The 24497-nt window shown below is 39.1% G+C and overlaps 1 protein-coding gene across 1 annotated transcript in view; it reads left to right on the forward strand.

Annotated features, from left to right (window-relative positions):
* LOC145409338 (sodium-coupled monocarboxylate transporter 1-like) overlaps positions 1–24497 on the forward strand; it is a 125413-nt gene that overhangs the window by 63255 nt on the left and 37661 nt on the right. The window contains exons 6-7 of the mRNA XM_080279809.1: positions 10259–10399; positions 23547–23765. Of these exons, the coding sequence (XP_080135935.1) occupies positions 10259–10399; positions 23547–23765 (360 nt within the window). The remainder of the gene's footprint in view (positions 1–10258; positions 10400–23546; positions 23766–24497) is intronic.

Genomic DNA, 24497 nt, shown 5'->3' on the forward strand with positions numbered 1-24497 from the left:
TTCCCTAACTTCCTTTCGCTCAGTTGATGTGTCAGGACTCCATATTATAATTACAAATCATAACAGACACATAGATAAATAGATAGATAGACAGACAGATAGAAGCAGCAAGTCATGTGATGAGAAGGTATTGTGTCTGCGAGAATCGAGCAGTGCTAAACATGCTTACACACTCTAACTCAAGGAATGCTTTATAGGCACGCGACAGCGCCTCGTTACCATACATGCACATACACACAGGCTTCTAGAACATTTCAAGAACAGTGTAACACACGTGACACGACCCCTGCTACACCAGAATTTAGGAAGCAGAGCTCAGAAGGAGACAGGCCATACAACCGACAGGTAGTAGAGAGAAGGAGCATAGCAACATGGGAGAGAGAGAGAGCGAGACAAGGAGGTAGCTCGCGGGACTCTACTTAACTTCACTCGTGTGTGAGAGACTTGCTATTATTTCCAAGACAAATAAAAATAGTCCCATTCTCATCTTTACCTCTCCTGTCATTGCATGACAAATGGGAACGAAGATTATCTACTTACAAAACTACTCAAGTATAATAACCGCTCGTCCATGAGTCTAATATATGTATAATTGATCTACAAAACTACACTACAAGATGCTACAAAGTTATTGTGAGATATGGTGGCAGCGAACGTACGAACCTCGTCTACGAATCAACAGTGAATTCCTACAAAATACAAGCCTACAAGTCTACAAGACTACAAGCCTATGAGTCTACAACCCTACGAGTCAACAAGTGTACAGTTGATTCTGTATTATCAAGATTGAAAACAAAAAATACCTCTCACAACCAACAATTCACAACCAGTCCTGACAGTTCTCTCCAACCTCCCTTCTGTCTCCACGATCATCACGCTGATTTAGAAGTGATCACACGATGTCTTGCCAGTAGTTTAACAAAATACTGATTCAAACAATCTTCCAATTTCTACGACGAACCAACGAACTACAATCATCTACAATCAACTACACGTAACAACTCTATGAGTCGTCTGTATAATCTTCTACACGCACCTACAAGTAGCGGCAGTCTTCATCCCACAACGAGTAAATCACAAGAGAAAAGGACCGAGATTACATCAAGAAAGAAAAACAAAACAAACAAACGAAGAGTGAGACACGACTCACAACTCACAACCACCAAACCTCACCCTCCTCTTTCTGCTACATCCACCCAACCTCCACCACTGACGCAGGAGTGAAGAGGTCAAGACGACGAAGCAAATACCAAGCCCATATTCACAACTCATCTTACTCACTCATCTTCACTCAAGTTACTCATCGCTACTCAGTTACACATCACAGCTACCAGTGTGGGAAGTCGACGTCACCATACGTTTCCTGTGACGACACGTCAGTCAACCCGTGAAGGACAATGCTATCACCACATGCAACACTACTCACACCGTTCCCACCACAGTAAAAATTACTGAGTTACATAGTTACTTCATTTATACGATACACAGTGATAGACAAAAAACTTCTGCACAAACATATAAAACGTGCTGTACAATTGCAACTTACATACATATACCTACTTCAATTATCTTCATAATTCAATCATTAAATACTTGCACCAACAATAAATATTCTACACTGTATAAATTCATTCATTTATTATAGCAATTATTTACTACCAACGAGTGTTACCATTTATACCTACATAAAATACGTGTTTCATACATACAGCTATACATTATTACATCTACAAAGTAATAAAGAAAATATACCATCACAGTTACTCAGTGAGCGATTAAACGAACTGTAATAAACATTAATTAAAGCTACCTAGTGGAAACAGATAAATTAAGTTACAAGGAAGACCAGAAAAAAAAATGGCCAACACAAATGACGTTAGCAAGAATGAACATCTTCAACACAATCGTGAAGACAAAGATTTCCACCCAGTGCTGACACATATATTGCCCACGATAGGTACAAGTGAACAAGTCAGAGCATATAGTTAATCCTGTGTATAGTGTATATGTATATATTTTTTTTATATAAAATAACAAAATATGGGGCTATATAATATCATTTTCAGTAATATCTGTGCAATATAAACTAAACCTTAAAAAAGGGTCCCAAGGGAATTAACCAGCAATTATGCAACCATGAACAACACAGAAAAGGCGTAGACAAATGAAGAAAAAGAAACTATAGAAAATCAATACATACAAAAAAAAAAGAAAGAAAAAGAAATAGAGTAAGACCACATAACAAACAAATGAAAATAAGCGTAAGTGTTACTACAAATGCCAAAATACCACATAAACTCCTTCTATAAGTGAAACAAAAAGCAAATTGTTGTCTCCACAAGCAAGTGGCATGGCACATCATCACATAAACTCATTCTATAAGAGAAACAAAAAGCAAATTGTTGTCTCCACAAGCAAGTGGCATGGCACATCATCATATAAACTCCTTCTATAAATGAAATAAAAAGCAAATTGTTATCTCCACGAGCCAGTGGCATGTCACATCATCACTATCATTGACTGCAGCATGACCGGATTCAGTGTCAGGACTGCAATTATTACAATTATGTAACTACAAGCGATATGTAACAATTATGTAACGACAAACGATTGCATTATATTACACTTCCTACAATTATATATGTAATTACAAACAATATGTAACAATTATGTGACAGTTTCATTAACAAGATGTAACTTTTATGTAACTTCAGCTACAATTATAAGGCCAACACAGTTATGTAACAGCTGCATTAACAAAATGTAACCACAGTTATAAGGCCAACACAATTATGCATTACCACAATATTAACTAACAATTCATAAAATGTTACAATTATGTATTACTACAATGTTACTACAATGTAACAATTACAATACAATTATGTAACAATTCACAATGTTACAATTATGTATTACCACAATGTTACTGCAATATTATGTAAAATCATACAATTTTACCACAATTCTGTATTACCAGAATCACCATACAAGTTAGGTGAAATATTAGACATTACTAAAGGGATAACTCAATATGTAATGTAATAACCTAGCAGTATTACCATTGCACAATTATATGCGTATGTCTGTTATACGTACACTTCTTACAAAATGTCATACAACAACCATTGCATTTATTCAAATATGTATTCAACTTGTTTGAAATGTAATATTACTTGATCATTGCAATTTACTATGAATATTATATGTATACAATATTATAATCAATATTATGTACTAATAGATTAGCATATGTCAATGATAATTACTGTCGGAGACCTCCAGCGCCTTGGCCGAGCAATGTCAGGACTCCATATTATAATTACAAATCATAATAGACAGATAGATAAATAGATAGACAGACAGACAGATAGAAGCAGCAAGTCATGTGATGAGAAGGTATTGTGTCTGCGAGAATCGAGCAGTGCTAAACATGCTTACACACTCTAACTCAAGGAATGCTTAATAGGCACGCGACAGCGCCCCGTGACCATACACACACATACACACATACTCACACACAGGCTTCTAAAACATTTCAAGAACAGTGTAACACACGTGACACGACCCCTGCTACGCCAGAATATAGGACGCAGAGCTCAGAAGGAGACAGGCCATACAACTGACAGGTAGTAGAGAGAAGAAGCCTAGCAACATGGGAGAGAAGGTGGAAGAGAGAGAGAGAGAGAGAGAGAGAGAGAGAGAGAGAGACAAGGAGGTAGCTCGCGGAACTCTACTTAACTTCACCCGTGTGTGAGAAACTTGTTAATATTTCCAAGACAAACAAAAATAGTCCCATACTCATCTTTACCTCTCCTGTCATTGCATGACAAATGAGAACAAAGATTATCTACTTACAAAACTACTCAAGTATAATAACCGCTCGTCCACGAGTCTAATATATGTATAACTGATCTACAAAACTACACTACAGGAAGCTACAAAGTTATTGTGAGAGATGTGGTCAGCTTAGTCATACTGGAGGGTTGATGTGACCTATAACCAGCGACGTTCATCCCTGCCTCATGCCTAAAATCTGATCCACAATATTCATCCCGTCACCGCTATATCACGCTACATCAGCATTCTGTCACCCATGCCTGCATTCACACTCTCCATCACAATTCCTTCTGGTTCGCGCTCAACCTCCAAGTAGGCATGGCGCCTCATTGTTTAGAGTTTATGAAACTTGCATTAGTTGCACTTCTGTTATATGAAGAAAAGGTGTTGAACCCCAAAGAGACATGGTTATGGATACATAAAACCTAAAGGAAAAAAAAAAGATCACAATGAATACCGTACACTTTAGTTGAAGTTGAAAGATGAAGTAAAAAAAAAAAAAAAATCAGCCTTTCTGGTTCTATATCTTGGCAGTAGCTTAGCTCCAACTCTTCTGACAGATTTTTTTTTTTTTTCTGAGTGCTTTAGTGCATGATAAAAGAACAACAATGCCTTGATTCCGTCAGTTATATCACAGAATATTAAATCTAATAATATTTAAGTTTTTTTACCTGTTTCGTTTAGTTCTTCTATTCAATTCAATATTTTTCTCTAAAACGCATTATCACTGTCACTATTTGACGTGAATTTTATGCAGCCATGCCGGGGCATTCTTCACAATATCAGTAACGTCTAGACAACGGTTAGACTCGGCATTGTCTCGTCACGTCATAGTATGCATCCCGAGTACCCGTGCCAGGACGGAACCAATATATATGTGCCGGGTACGGGAGAGTGACGACCCGTTTGGTGCGAACAGGTCCATTCGAGTACGTGGAAGAAATATTGACTGAACAGTGACGTGTAGTGATGATACGGTGACGTGATGAACAGTGTGAATCAGACTTATGGCTCATCGAATTCGAAGCAACTGTAGTTCATTCATTAAGCCGGTATTTTGCCCAGTATCATTTTTACTTTTTGTAGCAACATGCTAAAATAAGACAAAACCACGGACCTACAGTACATACTTTTCATACCACATTTTTACGACTAGCAATAAATTCTAACGTAAATTTTTTGTCATATCTCAACATTCCAGATGGAGATAGGCCTATAGCAATTTTTCGTCTAGCTGTGGTGAAAAGATTCATCGAATTTCATGTAGCTACAGAGGACAATTTTACTCTTTGTGCAGTGTGGACACTCCGGTGATTACTATATGTTTAGGTGATCGGTCTACCCCCTCGTTAGCAATGCGTCATTAAAAGAAAAAAAAAAAAACAGCCGACACTCATAGGAAGCAGACGAACAATTTCACGTGGTGGCATCGCAGTGACGGAGCCATGGAGCTTCCTGGGTAAAAAACGTTCCTTATTCCCCTCCCTATCCCCCTTGAGGAAAATGGTGGACTGAGGAATGAGGGCAGCTTTTGCCTGCAGTCCAATATTTTCACATTTCAGATGAGCCTGTAGCTGTATCAACAGCAGCAACAACAGTAACTACTACTACTGCTACTACTACTGCTACTATTACTGCAGCTGCTGCTACTGTTACTACTACTACTACTACTGCTGCTGCTACTAAAACTACTATTACTACTACTTTTTTAACTTTATACATTAGTGTTATGAAAAATCATCTCCATCCATTTGGGAACTACAGAATATTGTGAAGAGCAAAACCAACCGTTACAATACAGTTCAACATTTGGAGCTGTAATGTGAAGGTTAACACTAACCCTCATAATACAATCCGTTGACCCTGTGGTTACCAGCCATTTATACTACTTTTATTACTTTATATTTATTCCTTAACATTGCAGTGCTAATAAAGACATTAATCTAATGGAGTTTGATCCATTCGGTTCCAGACCACAGTAGCTTTGTAATACATGCCCGCCAGAGAGACAGGCCTGAGGGCTGATGATCTTGTGCACTCGAGGCATAAAGTGCAGACCTCACGAGGGAAAATGACAGTCGACATCTCATCTAGACCATAACAAAACTGCGAGGTTGATGCATCTTCTCAGAAAGAACCTCTGCCAATCTCCAATAGAATCTCATTTCCTCTAGACCCATCCCGTCTGATACTGTGAACACAAGGGAAGTGAATCGATAGTGGCCAACATGCTGGATCCTTTCTTGATATCTTCTGTCCTTTACTTGTTCACCCCTTTTCTGTGCAACCTCAATAGAGAGTTCGCAGTGACATGGTGCCATAGAATCAAATATCCTAATGTCGAATAAAGAAACCTTGAGCACTGACATCCACTCTTGCATCATTTGATGTATTTACTGTTCTGCGGATGAAGTGCTGACTGCATAGAGGTAGCATAGCTGGCTCTGTCGGGAAATCATGACGTATTTCCTGTAGCATTTTCGCAGTGAAGTCACGTACTCCATCATGTCGAATGCACATTAAGCCACCCTTCTTTAGAGCCATGCCATTGTTTTCATCAAACACAGTGCCACAGGCACATTGTTGAGGTAAGTTTTCTATTGGCTACCCATATTTCAAGGCTATGGCGTCAATTAATTCTTGTATCTTGCACAGGAAGCTTTTTGCCTTGAGAGGCAGGGTTATCAGCTAGTTCGATGCCTCAACCTCATGTGCCATTTCAACTCTTCAGCATTGGTCTGATGTAAGATGTTCGGTTATGTGTTGACGCTGGGCCTTTTGTCTTGCTTCTTGCTCTTTGCTTATATGTGTATTTATATTTTTCTACCGTTGTTGGTAGATTTCACTCGTTTCAGCCTGGGCACAAATAATCTGCGATAAGGTTTCGCTGAGCCTAAGAGAATTTCTATGTTGACAGCCTGCCATGGCTGCTGGATTAATGCCAAGGCCTCCCACCCTGGGTGACAGTACTAGAAGATCCCCCCCTTCTGGTATGGGGATGCAGCCATTGGTCAGTGATGTGGCGAATGATTCCCTGATATCATCCTCCAGTGACTGTATCGACAGCTCTTTGTCGACGATGGTCTGCATCAAGAAGGTCCATTTGTTCTTTACACCATATGTAAATGTGGTGTGTGCTGTATGGGGTCCTGTTTTTGTGTGGGTGGATAGTAAATTTATATCTTCAACCTATAGCTTTACCGAATCACTCACGTATTTGTCTTTGAATTCCTTAGAACTAATCACTGCACCTAGACGATTTTGGCCTTCTTTTGTCACAATCACTTTTGGGTCTCTGAAGACTTCCTGTGCATCTACATAGTAAGCTGGTTTCATGATCAAGATGGACTTACTTGCATTAAGGTAATAAACTATTTCAGTCATGAGATGTTACAAGGTCCCACAATTTCCCCACATCTTCCAACTTGCCAGCACCTGTGAGGTCATCTGCATTGGTTACTTGTTTTACATTGGTGGGCTCGTATTTGTTGTGTTGATGCAGCATTGTCATAGCCAGGGCGTACATAGCCATGGCAACGGGTCCCCCTGGGTAGTTCCTTCTGTGGATTGAATAACACCGACATCATGTGCAGCTATCTTGCCCACAATGTAAAGGTATGCTTGTTCTTTGTAGGTGTTTCTGACATACAGTACTGAGCTAATACTTGGAATTTAATCTTTACATTATGCAGCATTGCCTCTCGATTGACGGAATTAAATGCGTTTGAGGCATCAACAAGTAGTACTGCATGACCAGCTCCTTCCTCAAATATTTTCCTCATGGACTGAACAGCTGCCTCACTTCCTTCCTGCTGGCCTGCACACACTTGGAGGTTGCCAACTGCCTGCTTAACATCGTCTTTCACAAACTCTATAACGAATTTTCCTATAAACCGTCTTAAGACTTCATCTACCCCAATGGGCCTATTACTACTACTACTACTACTATTACTACTACTACTACAACTACTACTACTACAACTACTACTACTACAACTACTACCACTGCTACTACTTACTACCACTACAACTACTACTACTATTGCTATATTCTGCCACTACTACTACTGCCACTACTACTATTACATATTCTGGTGTAACTACTACAACTATTACCAGATTCTGCAACTACTCTACTACTACTTCTACTACTGCTACTACTACTACTACTACCACTGTTGCTACCACTACAACAACAACTACTACTATTACTACTACTACAATTATTACTACTACTACTACTACTACTTCTACCACTACTTCTACTACTACTACTACTACTACTACTACTACTACTACTAATGGTAATAATAATAATAATAATAATAATAATAAAAATAATAATAATAACTCTAATAATAATAAAAATAAACATAATAATAATATTAATAATAATAATAATAATAGAAATTACAATAATAATAATAATAATAATAATAGTAATAATCATTATCATCATCATCATCATCATCATCATCATCCGGACCTCCTTTCCCACCCAAGGGCAGGGTGAGGAGTAGAAATGTCCAGACAGCCCAAAATTGCCCCATCCAATGGGCCACGCTTCCATTCACTCATCATTCAAGCCCCCGGAATCCTGGCTCTATCGGATACGACAAAAACATTCACCACGTTCTGTAGCTTCACATATCGTATCTGACAGAGTCAATCCAGACGCTGCCACGTTAAAAAGGGGTGCCAAAAATCCCTGATCATGCATATCTCCTCACAAAATTCATCCAGCAAGCTCGATCTCCTGTCAGTTCCCTAGCCTCACCGACTTCCAAACCTCCCTTCCTCACACATTCATCCACCATATCTCTCCACCTTCTCCTTGGCCTACCTTGCCTCCTCCCTCCTTCTAATTCGTTCAGATATACTTTCTTCACCAATCTTTTGTTATCCATTCTCTCAACATGACCATACCATCTCAGTACACTCTCTTCATTTCTCGTGTCCACCGACTTCCTCACGCCGCATCTTTCACGAATCACATTATTTCGTATCCTATCCACCCTCTGTACTCCACATGCATTCCTCAGCAGTCCCATCTCCACTGCTCTTACTCTTGACTTTTCATTTTCATGCCACATCATAGTCTCAATCCATATGTTAAAGTTGGCACTAATACTCCTTCATGTAAGCCTTGTGCAGCTGCAACACTCAAGCTTCTGTTTCTTATCAAGGCCTTCATTGCACCAAATACTTTTCTTCCTTGTGTCACTCTACTTTCAACTTCTTTTGCACATTTTCCTCTCTTTTCTGTCACTGTACCCAGGTATTTGAACTCTCTCACCAATGCCAGTCTCTCTCCATTCACTGTTACATTGCCTGGGAGTCACCTTCTCTCTCAATAACCATCACTACTCTTTTCTACATTTACTCTCAAGGCACGACGCTTACAGACATCAGCAAAACTCTGCATTAGCCTACCAAGTTCTTGTCCGGTACTTCCAAGCAGTACTGCATCATCAGCATACAACAAATTTGAGATATTCCATCCATCACCATTCATTACCAATGCCATCCCTCTCTCCATTACTCGTGTTTTCACTTCTCTCATCACCCCATCCATATATACATTGAACAACCATGGGGACATCACACAACCTCGTCGCACGCCCACATTGAATGTGAACCATTCACTTAGATGCCCATTAACCCTGACACATGCTTCACTACCATCATATATACTCTTGACGGCACCTAACAGCTTACCCTGTACACCGTACATGCGCAAAACTTTCCAGAATCCTTCCCTGTCCACTTTGTCATATGCTTTTTCCAGGTCCATGAATGCCATAAACACATTATGGTCCTTCTCACAAGCCTTCTCTACTATCTGTCTCACTGCAAATATCTGGTCCACACATCCTTTGCCACTCCTAAAGCCACCCTGTTCATCACTCACTAGGACTTCTGATATCTCTCTTACTTTCTCTATAATAATTCTTCCATATACCTTCCCTACCACACTCAGTAAGATTATGCCACGATAATTCTTTCACTCACTTCGTTCACCTTTATTTTCACAGGGGTACTATAACGCTAATAATAATACTAATAATAATAATTACAATAACACTAATAATAATACTAATAGTAGTAGTAGTAGTAGTAGTAATAATAATAATAATAATAATAATAAATATTATTATTATTATTATTATTATTATTATTATAAACATAATTTCATATGGCTTAACTAAGCTAATCCCACAACTTAAACTGATTTTTGTTTTGTTTTTTAATAAAATTCTACAACTTACAATGAAGACGTAGTGCTGAAACTTTTTTTACTAGTTAAATCGAACCTCCTCTGATATGGCTACATTTGGCATCTAACCTTGCAGACGGGCTAGGGATTTTTGTCAGACACGATCAAACCGACTGTAATGGATGGTTGTTTCTTATCCAGCTTTGACTCGAGTCCGTTCGTGCGCCACACCTTCTGGTCCTCCTCCGTGCTTGGCTTCTACCTAATGATTCACTTGGTGGGCCTCAGCCAGGCAAGTTATCAGAGGTTTGCATCGGTGGGAAGTCTTACCACCGCACGCAGGTAAGAAACTTTTGAAGAATCTTTCTTTTTAATTTTATTTGTGACAGTGGGCATGGGTTCCATCAGGGACGCTCCAACTGTGATTTTATTATTATTATTATTTTTTTGTTCTGTGACGCTGGGACATTCTTTCTTCGTGATGACATTTAAACTTTTGCTAGTGCACTAGATATCTAAAAGGCTTTTGACAATGATTTGTGCAAATCCCTAATACACAAATCACCCTCATACGGCTTGTATTTCTTTTTTTCCTTTTTTTAAGTTTCGTCTCAGGTTTCCTATCCAGTTTTGTTCTATAGCTGCAGTTGTAGACGGTCATTGTTCTTCTAAAACTATCAGTATGTGTTCATTAGGATTATGTCTTTTCACCTATTCTCTTCCTCCTATTTATCAATGACGTGAAGCATGCTTCACCTTAATTCTCTAGCAAGGAGTTACACAGAAGATACTTGTGTTGGTCAACTTCCCAAAGCCTTTAACCCCACTCATTTGCTGAGTTGGTATAGGAGTCCTTAATGTCATGCATAAATACAGCTCTCACTCATGCAAGGGTACATACGGCATATCAAAGCAAGATGGAATCAACGGCTTTTCATTTCATTAAATCTCCTCCTCTCATTACAGCTCTCTCTTTGCTGCAGTATTGCAGCACTCTCACTTCTATTACTGCCAATCTGGTCGCTGTTCTTCTGTAGTCTCTCCTTGCATTCATTCTCAATTGCGGTGGACATGCACCACCCGTCTATCTACAGTACACACCAGCACCAGTTTTCTACTCAACAAAATTTAACAGTGTTACCCTCTGTCGTTTATGTCTCTCTCATTCTGTCTTTTCTACAGCCTATGACCTCAAATCTTTTAAACAGAATGCATTAGAAAAACTATAAATGAACAAATCTTGATTTTTTTTTTTCAACTTTCTTAGAAAGGAATTTTTTTTGCAGTATTAGTTTTTTTTTTTAATTTTTTCAGCACACACACACACACAGACGAGAGAGAGAGAGGACGCACGTCCAGTCACTCTACTACTGGCCACTGCTGGCCACAACTGGCCACACCTGATAGTATCTTTATATGAGTCAAGCTCTGCACTAGGCAAGATGAGTACTGTCTTTAGTAAAGTGGCTATGGAAGGAGTTAAGAGAAGGTATAAAGGTAGAAAACAGGATGATGATTTCTACCCAGAACTGGTTGAAATAGAAACATATAATACATTGGTTGAGAAAGTGAATAAACTGGAGGAAACTCTTCGAATGGGAATATATGAAATTAAAAAGGAACTACGCATGCAGAAGGAAGAAAATGAAAAATTAGTAAAGGAGTCCAACAAAAACACACAACAATAGATGAGCTGTCAGTTGAGGTGGTTTCACTGAGAAAGAAGTCTTGTGAAATGGCGAGTACAGTTGTCGACCATGAGAGTATTATGAGGGAGTACAGAAATGATACAGAGACAATAAGGCAAGCAAGCAATCTGATAAACCAGAGCAGTGATATTGATGAGAGGATAACCCAGATGAACCAAATGATGAGAAACTGCAAAGATGAAGTACTAACTACATATGCGGAAATGATGAACGTAAGGAAAGACTTAGAAACAAAGGTCGAAGGAAAAAGCATTAGAGAGGAAGTGAAAGAAATAATTAAAAACACCCTAACACTGGTCAAAACAGCAGCAAATATCAACAAATCTTATATAATCACTGGTATGGATGAAGAAGAAATAAGGAACAGAATCTCAGGAGATAAAAAGGAGATGGTAAATATAATGGACATATTGAAGGAAGCATCAGAGGATATTTGTGATAATGATACAGAGGAACACAAAAGGCTAGAGGAATATGAGAGGTATAAGTCAAGGCCTCTGAAAGTAACCTTCCAAATGGTGAACACTGCAGAGGAAATACTTAAAAAAATGCTGACAGACTCATGGAAAAAGAGGAATTAAAAAGTGTGGACAAAAAGATACCTAACTGAGGATGAATGGGGATTTCTAAAGGAAAAGAGGGAAGAAAAGAAAACAAAAAATGAGGAAAGATCAGAAGAAGAGAGGAGCTTTTTTTTTTTTTTTTTTACAAAGTAGTGGGAATACAAGTAAGAAAATGATACATAAACAACCGGGATCAAGAAAAAGGAAAGTAGTAGACTGAAACTATGTCAGATATGTAAAGAACATGATTAAGCTGATGTACTCATATATAGACTGAATGATATCCAAATTTGAAGAGATAAAAGACTTTATCAGAGAAATGGAACTTCATATTATTTGCCTAACTGAAACAAAATTAATCCCAAGGATATCAAACGACACTCTAAGCTTTGAGGATTACAATCCATAGGGAAGAAATAGAAGTTTGAAAAAAAAAAGGAGGAGGAGTTCTTGTATTAACAAAGAGAAGTCTACAAGACAAAGAGAAACAATTAGATGTACCGTCACAAGTAGAACTGAATGCATTAGAGACTGACACAAGTAGAACTGAATGCATTAGAGACTGACACAAGTAGACCTGAATGCATTAGAGACTGACACAAGTAGACCTGAATGCATTAGAGACTGACACATCTGAAGGGAAAATAACTGTGGGAAATTTATATATGTCACCCAAAACAAACACTTGGGACACAGGCAAATATGAAGACCTGGCAGAAAGTACAATTCAGAGTCTGAGCCCTACTACACAGAACGGAAGAGAAATCTGAAAGAATTATATTAACTTGAGATTTCAGTACAATCATGAATTGGAATAATCTAGATGTAAGAAACTACGAAAGCTGTTGGGATCAGAAGCTGCTAGATCTTGTACAGGAGTTTTTCCTAACACAACATGTAAAGGGAAACACCAGAAAAAGAGACTTGATGATTCATCATTACTAGATATTATTTTTACCAGGCAAGATAATGATATTGAGAACATAATGTATCACTCTCCATTCAGCAAAAGCGACCATACAGTATTAAATTGCAATTTTAGGACTGCATCTGATATAGTTAGCAGTAGTGAAAGTTACAAAAAGAGCCTAAACTACAAAAAGGGCAATTGAAATGACCTAATGAAGTATATAATTCAGAGAAATTGAGAAAAGGTGCTTAGAAGACAAGATATAAATGTTATGTACTGAAAATTTTGTGAATTTTATGAAACAGGAGTCTAAAACATCCATCCTTACTCATCACACTACCCAAGGATGGAAGTTTTAGACTCCTGTTTCAAAAAATTCACAACAATTTTTATACCTCTTGTCCTCTAAGCTCCATTCCCCAATCAATTTCTCTAAAGTGCTTAAAAGGGTAAAACAAGGAAGAAAGGTTGCTGGTTCCTTGAATGCAGTGAGAAGAAATAGGGAAGTGAGCATGGAAGTGAAAAAGCTACTACATGACAGTGTTGTGATACCAACTCTAACGTATGGAGGTGAAGCTTGGACCTTGTTGAAGGGACATAAGTTGAGAGTGAGAGCAGTGGAAATCAGTTATTTGAGAGAATCATGTGGAGTCGCATGGAGAGACAGACTGACAAATAACGAAGTGAAGGAGCGTTGTGGTGTGGATGTGGATGTGATAGGAAGCGTTAGGAGAAACACACCGAGGTGATTAGGCCATGTGGAGAGGATGGAGAGTGAGAGCCCGACGAGGAGAATTTATGCGAGTGAGGTGGAGGGAGGAGAGGGAGTGGGAGGCCAAGGATGAGATGGAGGGATGGAGTGGAGAGGTATATGAGAGGGGGGAGGTGTGAGCTGAGAGTAGGGCAATGAAATGGCGATAGACAGGGCGACATAGAGGCGATTTGTTTGTGGCCACTCCTTACGGGATTAAGGCGTCTGGCAATCGATAAATAGACAGAGGAGTCTAAAATTAGATCCCTTCACAAAAAGACACAGAAACTATTAATAAAGAAGTGGTTTAACACAGAATATAAAAAAATATAAAGAGAAAAGAGACTTGCTGTGGAACAGATACAGATAACACAACAGTGAGAGGGCATATAACAACTGTAAACAGGCATGAAATGATTATACCAGGATAAAGAGGGAAGCTCAAAGACAGTTTGAGGAAGACATTATAAGTAAATGTAATCATCAACCAAAGCTTTTTTACAGCAACATCCAAAGCAAAACCAAAGTTAAAGATAAAATGTAGTCCACCATGGGTGAGGGATAACCTATATCCAAGAAAAAAGATATTTGCGAATTTCTTAAACAGGATTTCCAATCAGTTTTTACAGAAGAAGGTAATTTTGAGAGAGGTGATCAGGAACATTCATGCCCACACATATAACCAGATATCTGAAATCAGAACAAGAGGCACAGGTAGAGTTGAGTAAATTAGACAAAGTATAAGCAAATGATCCTGACGGAATTTCAGGTTGGGTGCTACATGAATGTGTAGAAGAGTTAAGCAGACAAATTTATTTAAAATTCAACGATTCCTTAACTCAAGGTAAACTACCTGATATTTGGAAGAAAGCAAACATCGTTCCCCTATTCAAGAAAAGAATTAGACAGAATCCACACATCTACAGACTAGCGTCCCTGACCAGTGTTGTAGGCAAGGTACTAGAAAAGCTAATAAGAATTATTTGCGTAAACCATCTGGAAAAATACAATATGATAACAGAAAGACAGTTCGGTTTTGGAAAATGAATATCATGTGTCACCGATCTAATAAGCTACTATGATAGAGTTGCAGAAACACTACAGAAAAGAGAAGTATGGATGGACAGTATCTATTTGGATTTTAAGAAAGCATTTGACAGAGTACCACGCCAACGACTTTTATGTAAACTGTACCATCAAGGAGGAATCCAAGGTAATCTGTACTGTTAGATGCCTGATTTTCTAAGAAAAAGGGAAATGAGAACAGGACTAAGAGGAACTTACCCACCATGGGGGGGGGGGACTAACGGATTTCCACAGGGCTCAGTGCTGGCACCAATTATGTTTTTAGTCAATATAAATGATGTAGACAGGATCGTTGGAAATGGAAGCTATCTAAATAGGTTTGCTGATGATGCAAACATACAGAGGTTAATTACAAATACAGACTCCTGCAGAGAGCTACAAGAAGAATTAAATAAACTTAATGAATGGAACAATACATGTCAAATGGAATTCAGTGTGGACAAATGCCATGTAATTTAAGACTGGTAAAAGTGGAAAAAGACAAGATTGGGATTATAGGCTAGGAAGTTCAGCCTTACACATATCAGAAAATGAGAAGGGCCTAGGAGTGGTTATCAATAACAGACTATCTCTGGCTGACCATAAAAATGAGAAGGTACGGATCATGCATACACTGTTTGCTAATATGAGAATGGCATTCATATATATATATATATTGTTACGGAACAGAGAAAGATAATGTACACTTTAAGTGAGAGTACTAAAAATCACTACTGTCCCGTAAAGTTCCAGGTTCAAAACAAAAGAGTTAGGTAAAATTACAAGTTAAAGTTTAATGCTCAAACTAACAACAAAACATTCAGGACTCATAAGGATAATGTAATGGCAAAAAACACGTTAAATATATGGTTAACTGCAATAGCCTCTATTAACACGAAATTAGCATGAGTAAATTTATCTAAGTCAGCCCTGATAAAATGAGAAAACACTGGATAATGCTCAGTTAACGCAAGATATATTATTACAGATACAAAATATTGTTAATAAGGGCTGACACCCAAAACACATGAATCACGAAAACTTTACTAGGCCTACGAATCAACACTTTATGCTATACAGTACAAGAACAAAATGTAATAACACTTATACTCAAATTACACAGCTGCTAGATGGTTGGAGACTTCCTGAGCACTCACAATAATAACAACTGTACAGGGGAGGACAGAGATGTGAACAAAATGAGGAGTAGATCTAAGTGGCCATAATGCAGAGACTGAGCTCATTATGTAGGGGCCGGCAGAGCTTGATACAACTTGTAAGAAGGACGCGCAAATGAAGCCATGGGGACAAAGAGTTGACAATCCTGCTCTGAACAACAGAAAGAACGACTTACTTTACTATAAGGGTAGAAGGGGGGAGTGGGGTAGAACACGCTCGTGATCAAACATGCAGCATACTGTACGTTAGAATTACACAAAGAATGATGAAATCATAGGCTATGTAACACCTCCCCACAAAGAAAAATAAATTTACAAAGGAAATTTCTTATTACTCTAAAACAATCTGTCTAAAGTCTAGATAAGCAATCTGCAATAACATTTTCTTTCCCCTTGACATGTTGTATGTCTAATGAATACTCCTGAAGAAGTAGACTCCATCTTGTCAATCTCTGATTTTTATCTTTAAACTTACTAAGGATTTTCACTGGGTTATGATCGGTATAAATGACTATGGGGTCAAAACCAGAACACAAATAAAATGAAAAATGCTGTAAACTCAAAATCAAGGCCAAAAGCTCTCTCAATAGTTGAGTAGTTCTTTTGAGGTGGAGTGAACTTCTTACTGTAATAAGATACAGGGTGTTCAATACCCTGATCATCCTCTTGCAGCAAAACAGCCGCAACTCCTGTATCACTTGCGTCAACAGCCATCTTAAAAGGCTTAGCAAAATTTGGAGTAGCGAGCACTGGCTGACTTAATAGGATAGCTTTAAGTTTGCTGAAAGAGGATTCACAGTTATCGGTCCAGACAAATTTAACTCCATTTTTCAGTAGGTCTGTAAGTGGTGATACAAGAATTGAAAAGTTAAGAACAAATCTCCTGTAATAACCTACCATTCCCAAAAATCTTTGTAGCTCTTTCCTACTTTTAGGTCTGGGAAGATCACTTATAACCTGAACCTTAGCTGCTGGTGGTGCAACATGTCCATCACCAATTACATACCCAAGGTACTGAACTTTAGCTTGACCAAACTCACACTTTGATAAATTAGCTACAAGATTAGCCTGAACCAAATGCTCAAGAAATTTACTGACATGGCATAGGTGATCTTTCCATTTGTCACTGATGATTAATACATCATCAATATAAACAACACACCCTGCCAAACCCTCTGTTACAACATTCATGAGCTTCTGAAATGTGGCTGGTGCATTCTTCATACCATATGGCATTACAGAACATGCAAAAGTCTTTCCTAGTGTTACAAAACATGAGATCTCCCTAGCACGTTCAGTCATAGGTACTTGCCAGTATCCCTTTAACAAATCAAACTTACTTATGTACCTAGCCTTCCCGATCTTGTCTATGCAATCTTCAACGCGAGGGAGAGGGTAAGTGTCTGTTTTGGTTATCTGATTAACACGTCTGTAGTCGATGCAAAGCCGCTGTGACCCACCTGGCTCAGGGACTAGAGTGACAGGAGAACTCTACTCGCTCTGACAGGGCTCAATCATCTTGTGGTCCAACAGGTAGCCAAGCTCCTTCTTGATGAGAGGAACTTTCACTGGGTTCACACGGTAAGGAGGCAATTTAATTGGCTTTGCGTCTCCAACAACGACATCATGCATCAACACAGTGGTTCTTCCTGGAGTAGCACGGAACACTTGCGGGTACTCCTGCAGTAATGCCGAAAGCTCCTGCCTTTCCTCGGGAGGTAGATGAGAAAGCTTAGTCTGGAGATCATTCATGATATCAGGATTCTTCCCCAAACTATCATTCAGGCTCATGCTGCATGGGAGAACTTCATTTGCAGACTCGGGTGGAACAGCTACAGTGCAGACTGGATTATTTTCGTCCCGCCTGTGATATAACTTTAGCATGTTGATGTGACAAAGTTGCTTGTTCTTTCTACGATCTGGTGTGGCGATGACATAGTTGACATCACTGAGTTTCTTCTCCACGAAATAAGGACCACTAAACTTGGCTTGAAGAGGTTGCCCATGCACCGGTAGCAGAATCAAAACCTGATCTTCTGGCTGAAAGTGGCGTAACCTGGACTTCTTATCATACCAAGTCTTCATCTTCTCCTGAGCAGCTCCTAAATTCTCTCTCGCCAGCTGTAAAGCAGTGGACAGCCGTTCTTTGAACTTCATCACATACTCCAGCAGGTTGACGTCATCTTCCTCCGACAGCCAGCATTCCTTGAGTAGCTTAAGGGGTCCTCTTACTTCATGGCCAAACAGTAGTTCAAGAGGTGAGAAGCCCAGTGATTCATTTGGAGATTCTCTTGTGGCAAATACAACAAATGGAAGACCTTTATCCCAGTCTTTCTGATGTTCCAAACAGTATTTCTTGAGCATCGATTTGAGTGTTTGATGATATCTCTCCAACGCTCCTTGGGTCTGGGGATGGTAAGCTCAAGACGTGATCTGGGTGATGCCCAACTCTTTCAGAGACTGCTTGAAAACATTTGACATGAAATTACTTCCCCGGTCTGACTGTACCTCCCTGGGCAGACCAAACTTTGTGAAGAACCCTAGCATTTCCTTAACCACGTTCTTTGCTGAGATATTTCTAAGTGGAATGGCTTCAGGATAACGAGTAGCCATATCAATCAGGGTCAACACATAAGAAAATCCTGAAGAAGTCTTAGGAAGAGGGCCCACAATATCTACCAACACACGGGTGAAAGGCGCCTCAAAAGGAGGAATGGGAACTAGAGGTGCAACCTTTTCGGTCTGATTACACTTCCCCACAACTTGACAGGTGTGACAAGACTTACAATACCAGGAAACATCCCTGAAGATACCTGGCCAGTAGAAGTGTTTCAAAATGCGTACCACAGTCTTCCTTACTGAAAGGTGTCCTGCCAAACTGGAATCATGAGCCACTCTAATGATATCCTGCCTACAAACACGAGGGATGACAACTTGATGTACAACCTCCCATTCACAGTCGGCTGATGCTGTTGGGGGTCTCCACTTCCTCATAAGTACTCCTGACTTTATATAATAACAAGTAGAAGCACCAGCTGACTCTTCCTCACTGCAAGCAGAGTTAGCTAGACCTTTCAACTCAGGGTCAGCAACCTGCAACTCAACCAACTCTTGACGAGACAAATTATCAACACTACGGGGTACTGCCTCATCTGGTGAGTGGTCCAAATTAGCAAGAAAAGTGTCAGCTAGGATAACATCATCATCATCATTATCCTCTAAGTTACCAGTAACTTTAGACTTAGCCCTAGTGACAGCACATGCAGGGAACACATCAGGGACATCACCATCCTGGGTCGCAGCCACTGGCTCACTAGACAACTGAGGAGCTGGACACACTTGACTTCCACCAATATCATTTCCAAGTAAGAAAGTTACACCTGACATTGGGAGTGTCTCAGCCAACCCAACCATAACAGAACCATTAACAAAACCAGACTCTAAATTCACTCTGCACAGAGGGACAGAGAAGTCATTATTCCCTACACCTTGTAAGATTACAGTTTCATCAGAGGAATTAACATTAGAGCCTAGAACACTGGTCAGCATAAGGGATTGGCAAGCACCTGTATCACGATATACTTTAATTGATTTCCTGTCATTACTGTCCAGAAGATTGACAAAACCTTCAGACAGGAAATTAGCACATGAACTCTTGAGAGTGTCACCCACGTTACTGCTCAAAAGAGGACCTCCATCATGAGAATTTAATTTACCCCTCAAAGCAGGTTCAGTTAAAGAATTCTGGGAACTCTCAAGGGTGGACACTAGACCAATTGACTGAATATTTAAAGACTCCTTTTTGTTCACATCACGCTGTCTCCTGAAACATTTCTCCGTATTATGACCAAGCTTACTACAATAAGTACATTTACTTTTCTGAAATCTAGAGGTGAAGCTGGTATTTACTTCCTGAGAAACATCATCTTTATTCTTTTTCCTGTTACCTGTACTCTGAGTAGAGGCAACGTACTTACTCTCAGCTTTCCCTTTTTCTTTAGAATATCTCTTGTGAGTGAGAACATATTCATCAGCTAAAACTGCAGCATCAGACAAATTATCTATTCTTTTCTCATCAAGATATAGGCTTACATCTTTATTAATACACCTTTTGAAGTCCTGCAGCAAAATCATCTGCTTAAATTTGTCAAAATCAGAATCCACATTCTTAGAATTTAACCACTGCTCTAACAGATCTTCTTTGATTTTTGCATACTCAACATGGGATTGCTTATCTTGCTTATAAGTTGTCCTAAATTATACTCTATAGGCTTCAGGAACAAGCTCATAGGCCTTAAGAATCAAGCTCTTAACTACATCATAATTATCAGATTGATCCTGAGGCAAAGATGCATAAGTTACTTGAGCTTTACCGGTGAGAACAGTTTGAAGGAGTACTGGCCAATATTTTTTGGGTCAATTAAAACCTGTAGCTACCCTCTCAAACAACTGAAAATACTTTGTTAAATCAGATTCATTAAAAGGAGGGACAAGTTTAACATTTTTAGCCACATCAAAATCATCAGAGCTAGATGATCCAGTTCCACCTTGTTTCATGCGATACTCATGGTCTGCCTGAATCCTAGCTAGTTCAATTTGTGCCTGAGCCTGTGTCTGTGCCTCCTGAATACGAGCATTTGCCTGAAATTCAGCCTCCTGAATACGAGCCTGAGACTCCGCCTCCTTAGCACGAGCCTGAAACTCAGCTTCCTTAGCACGAGCCTCCTGCAGAGCTAGCTGTAACTTAGCTATTTCAATCTGTGTTTGCTCATTTGGAGGAGTTACATTAAACAAGCTTTTATTAATCATGCCAACAATTTGATCTTTAGAATGATGAGAGTGAACTGCAATTCCCAATTGTTGAGCAACAAGCTTAAGTTCATTCTTTGTTCTGTTTTCTACATCACACACTGATTGCACATTTGACAAAAAATCTTTGGCTTCATCAAGTGTAGTAATAGTAGACATCATGAATAAATCACAGTCGCAAAATATCAAGCAATATCCTTATGATAATATCCTGAATATCCTGATAAGAGGTCGCCAAATTTATGTTACGGAACAGAGAAAGATAATGTACACTTTAAGTGAGAGTACTAAAAATCACTACTGTCCCGTAAAGTTCCAGGTTCAAAACAAAAGAGTTAGGTAAAATTACAAGTTAAAGTTTAATGCTCAAACTAACAACAAAACATTCAGGACTCATAAGGATAATGTAATGGCAAAAAACAGGTTAAATATATGGTTAACTGCAATAGCCTCTATTAACACGAAATTAGCATGAGTAAATTTATCTAAGTCAGCCCTGATAAAATGAGAAAACACTGGATAATGCTCAGTTAACGCAAGATATATTATTACAGATACAAAATATTATTAATAAGGGGTGACACCCAAAACACATGAATCACAAAAACTTTACTAGGCCTACGAATCAACACCTTATGCTATACAGTACAAGAACAAAATGTAATAACACTTATACTCAAATTACACAGCTGCTAGATGGTTGAAGACTTCCTGAGCACTCACAATAACAACTGTACAGGGGAGGACAGAGATGTGAACAAAATGAGGAGTAGATCTAAGTGGCCATAATGCAGAGACTGAGCTCATTATATAGGGGCCGGCAGAGCTTGATACAACTTGTAAGAAGGACGCGCAAATGAAGCCATGGGGACAAAGAGTTGACAATCCTGCTCTGAACAACAGAAAGAACGACTTACTTTACTTTAAGGGTAGAAGGGGGGAATGAGGTAGAACACGCTCGTGATCAAACATGCAGCATACTGTACGTTAGAATTACACAAAGGATGATGAAATCATAGGCTATGTAACAATATATATATATATATATATATATATATATATATATATATATATATATATATATATATATATATATATATATATATATATATATTCACGAACACCTGCTGAGAAAGATAACATCATTCATCAGACCAACCCTGGAATATGCATCAGTAGACTGGAATCCTCACTTAAAAAATACACATAGATAAGATTTAATAAGTACAAAGGGCTGCTACAAGATGGGTACCAAGCTTAAAGGATTTAAGCTATGAAGAAAGAGTAGAAAAACTGATCCTACCAATATTACAAGAAAGAAGGAAAAAAGGGAACATGAGTACACTACATAAATGCATCTCAGGGAAAGAGAAAATAGACACCAATGAGCATATAACCTATGGGGAGGCATCACCAAGAGGACACTGCAAAAAAACTGCATTAAAAGAGAGATGACAAAGAAGTAAGGAAATTCAGTTTCCCAAATTGCGCACTTGAACAGTGGAATGCACTACTAAATGAAATAGTGTGTACCAAAACTATTCATAAATTTATGGGTATGTATGATAAAAATTGTTTAATATGCGGGACAATACGAACTTGACTCTTTCCTATATGATTTTAGGTAAGAACACACACACCACACACACAAAACCACCTTCCCGAAAAGTTACCCTTTCATTTTGTCACTTCACATCTTTCATTTATCCGCAAAACACTACTCACCGACAATTCATTCTGCTTTCACTGTAATGTAGACCCCCACTGCAAAACACACTCATTTCAAGGGCCTCACCTAACTAAAATATCTGTTAGAATGCTTGGGTGAAGTGGTTGATTGCCAATAGTAAGCTGGGCGTTTAGATGAGCCTGGGGTACAAGAACAACAACAATTAGGTTTCCGAATACTTAACTTTTTGACCTAACGAGAAAATGAGCTACTGTTGTTGCAAACTGACCGTGTTCTTCGTGGCTGGTTAGTGAATTCTGTGGATGCCCATCTTCTTCCGGTTTGTGGGATTTGCTGCCTAAAATGACAGCAACTCATTACTTATATCCACACGTTATCTCACATTTAGTCCTCCGCTTACTAAATATCCTTAAACAGTGAGAAAATGACTTTTTATAGACTGACTGTGTTCTTCCTGATGGGAAAGTATGTGCTGTGGGAGCTCATGTGCTTTTAATGCTCGTTGGCGTTTGCCACCTATATACAGTACTCACTGCTTATATACCCTCAAGCCATAACTCTTCACCTTATATACATCTCCAGATACCTAACCTTTTAAACTATCGAGAATGGAGAATACGACCCATCACAGACTCACCAGGTTCTTCCTGTTGGGTGTATGGGTGTTGTGGGTGCCCATCTACCTCTCTGGGCTAGTTGCTATCGCTGTCCCCAAGGCCTGCGACTCACCATCCAATGTTGCATACTCTCCCCCTAATCCCTCTACATCATTTAATTCTTAGGCTATCTGACCTTCGAAGCTATTTCATTACAGACTGACTGTGGTCTTCCTGGTGGGCATTTGGGTGCTGTGGCTGCTCATCTTCTTCTCCGGGCTCGTTGCATTCGCTGCCTACAAGGACTGCGATCCCCTCACCTCCGGCAGAATTGGCAAACCCGACCAGATCATCCCTTACATGGTGATGGACAAGCTAGCTCACTTGACTGGGCTGCCTGGCCTTTTTGTCGCTGCAATATACGGTGGTGTCCTAAGGTTAGTTGGTTGTACCCATTTGTTACGTAACTCATTTCTTGCATGTTGCCGGGACAACTCAGCCCAGTCAGCATTATGAGTGTATGTTTTGATTTAGTCACAATTTTCCATAACCATTTCCATATACTATAGTGTGTGCTTTTATACATTTAGTGATTTCATGGTTGGCTACTTATAGTTGTTATTGTTGCTTAACGTGGGTATGTCTGGTCAAGCAGACCCGCCGACCACAAGTAGGCAACCACTCCTGTGGGACCGTCCTCTCAGTACTCTGCAGTATGTACATCATGTAGGGATCCTGAGTTCCATTATAGTAGAAACTGCCACACCAGGGCCCTTCACATGGTGAGGTGCAGGAAATTACGAGGACTTTTGGCTCCTAGGTGAAGCTAAAGGTGCTTCACCCAGGGTGCACAATGCCACGATGTGTAGGCTGGTTTTTAGTGCCTGGTTATTTGGTATATCATGAAGCAGTGAGAGAGCCTTTGCTTCTCACAAAAACAGCCTGAACCATCCTCGCAACACATAAAATTGAAAGCTGAATAACAGGATCACTCAGTATTTTAAATCCCCTCAATTAGAGATATTAAATCAGTTAAAATCATCTTGTGGTGTCCAGTATAAACTTATTATCTGACTGCCAAAAAAAGTTTATGTTGTTGTTATTGCCTAAATGAGATTATCTTGTGATGGCCAAAATTAAAGTACCTTATTATGGCCCAGACTATAGTG

The sequence above is a fragment of the Coenobita brevimanus genome, chromosome 80, assembly GCF_032717465.1.
Source record: "Coenobita brevimanus isolate Jiangsu-jjx chromosome 80, ASM3271746v2, whole genome shotgun sequence".
In the NCBI taxonomy this organism is placed as follows: domain Eukaryota; kingdom Metazoa; phylum Arthropoda; class Malacostraca; order Decapoda; family Coenobitidae; genus Coenobita; species Coenobita brevimanus.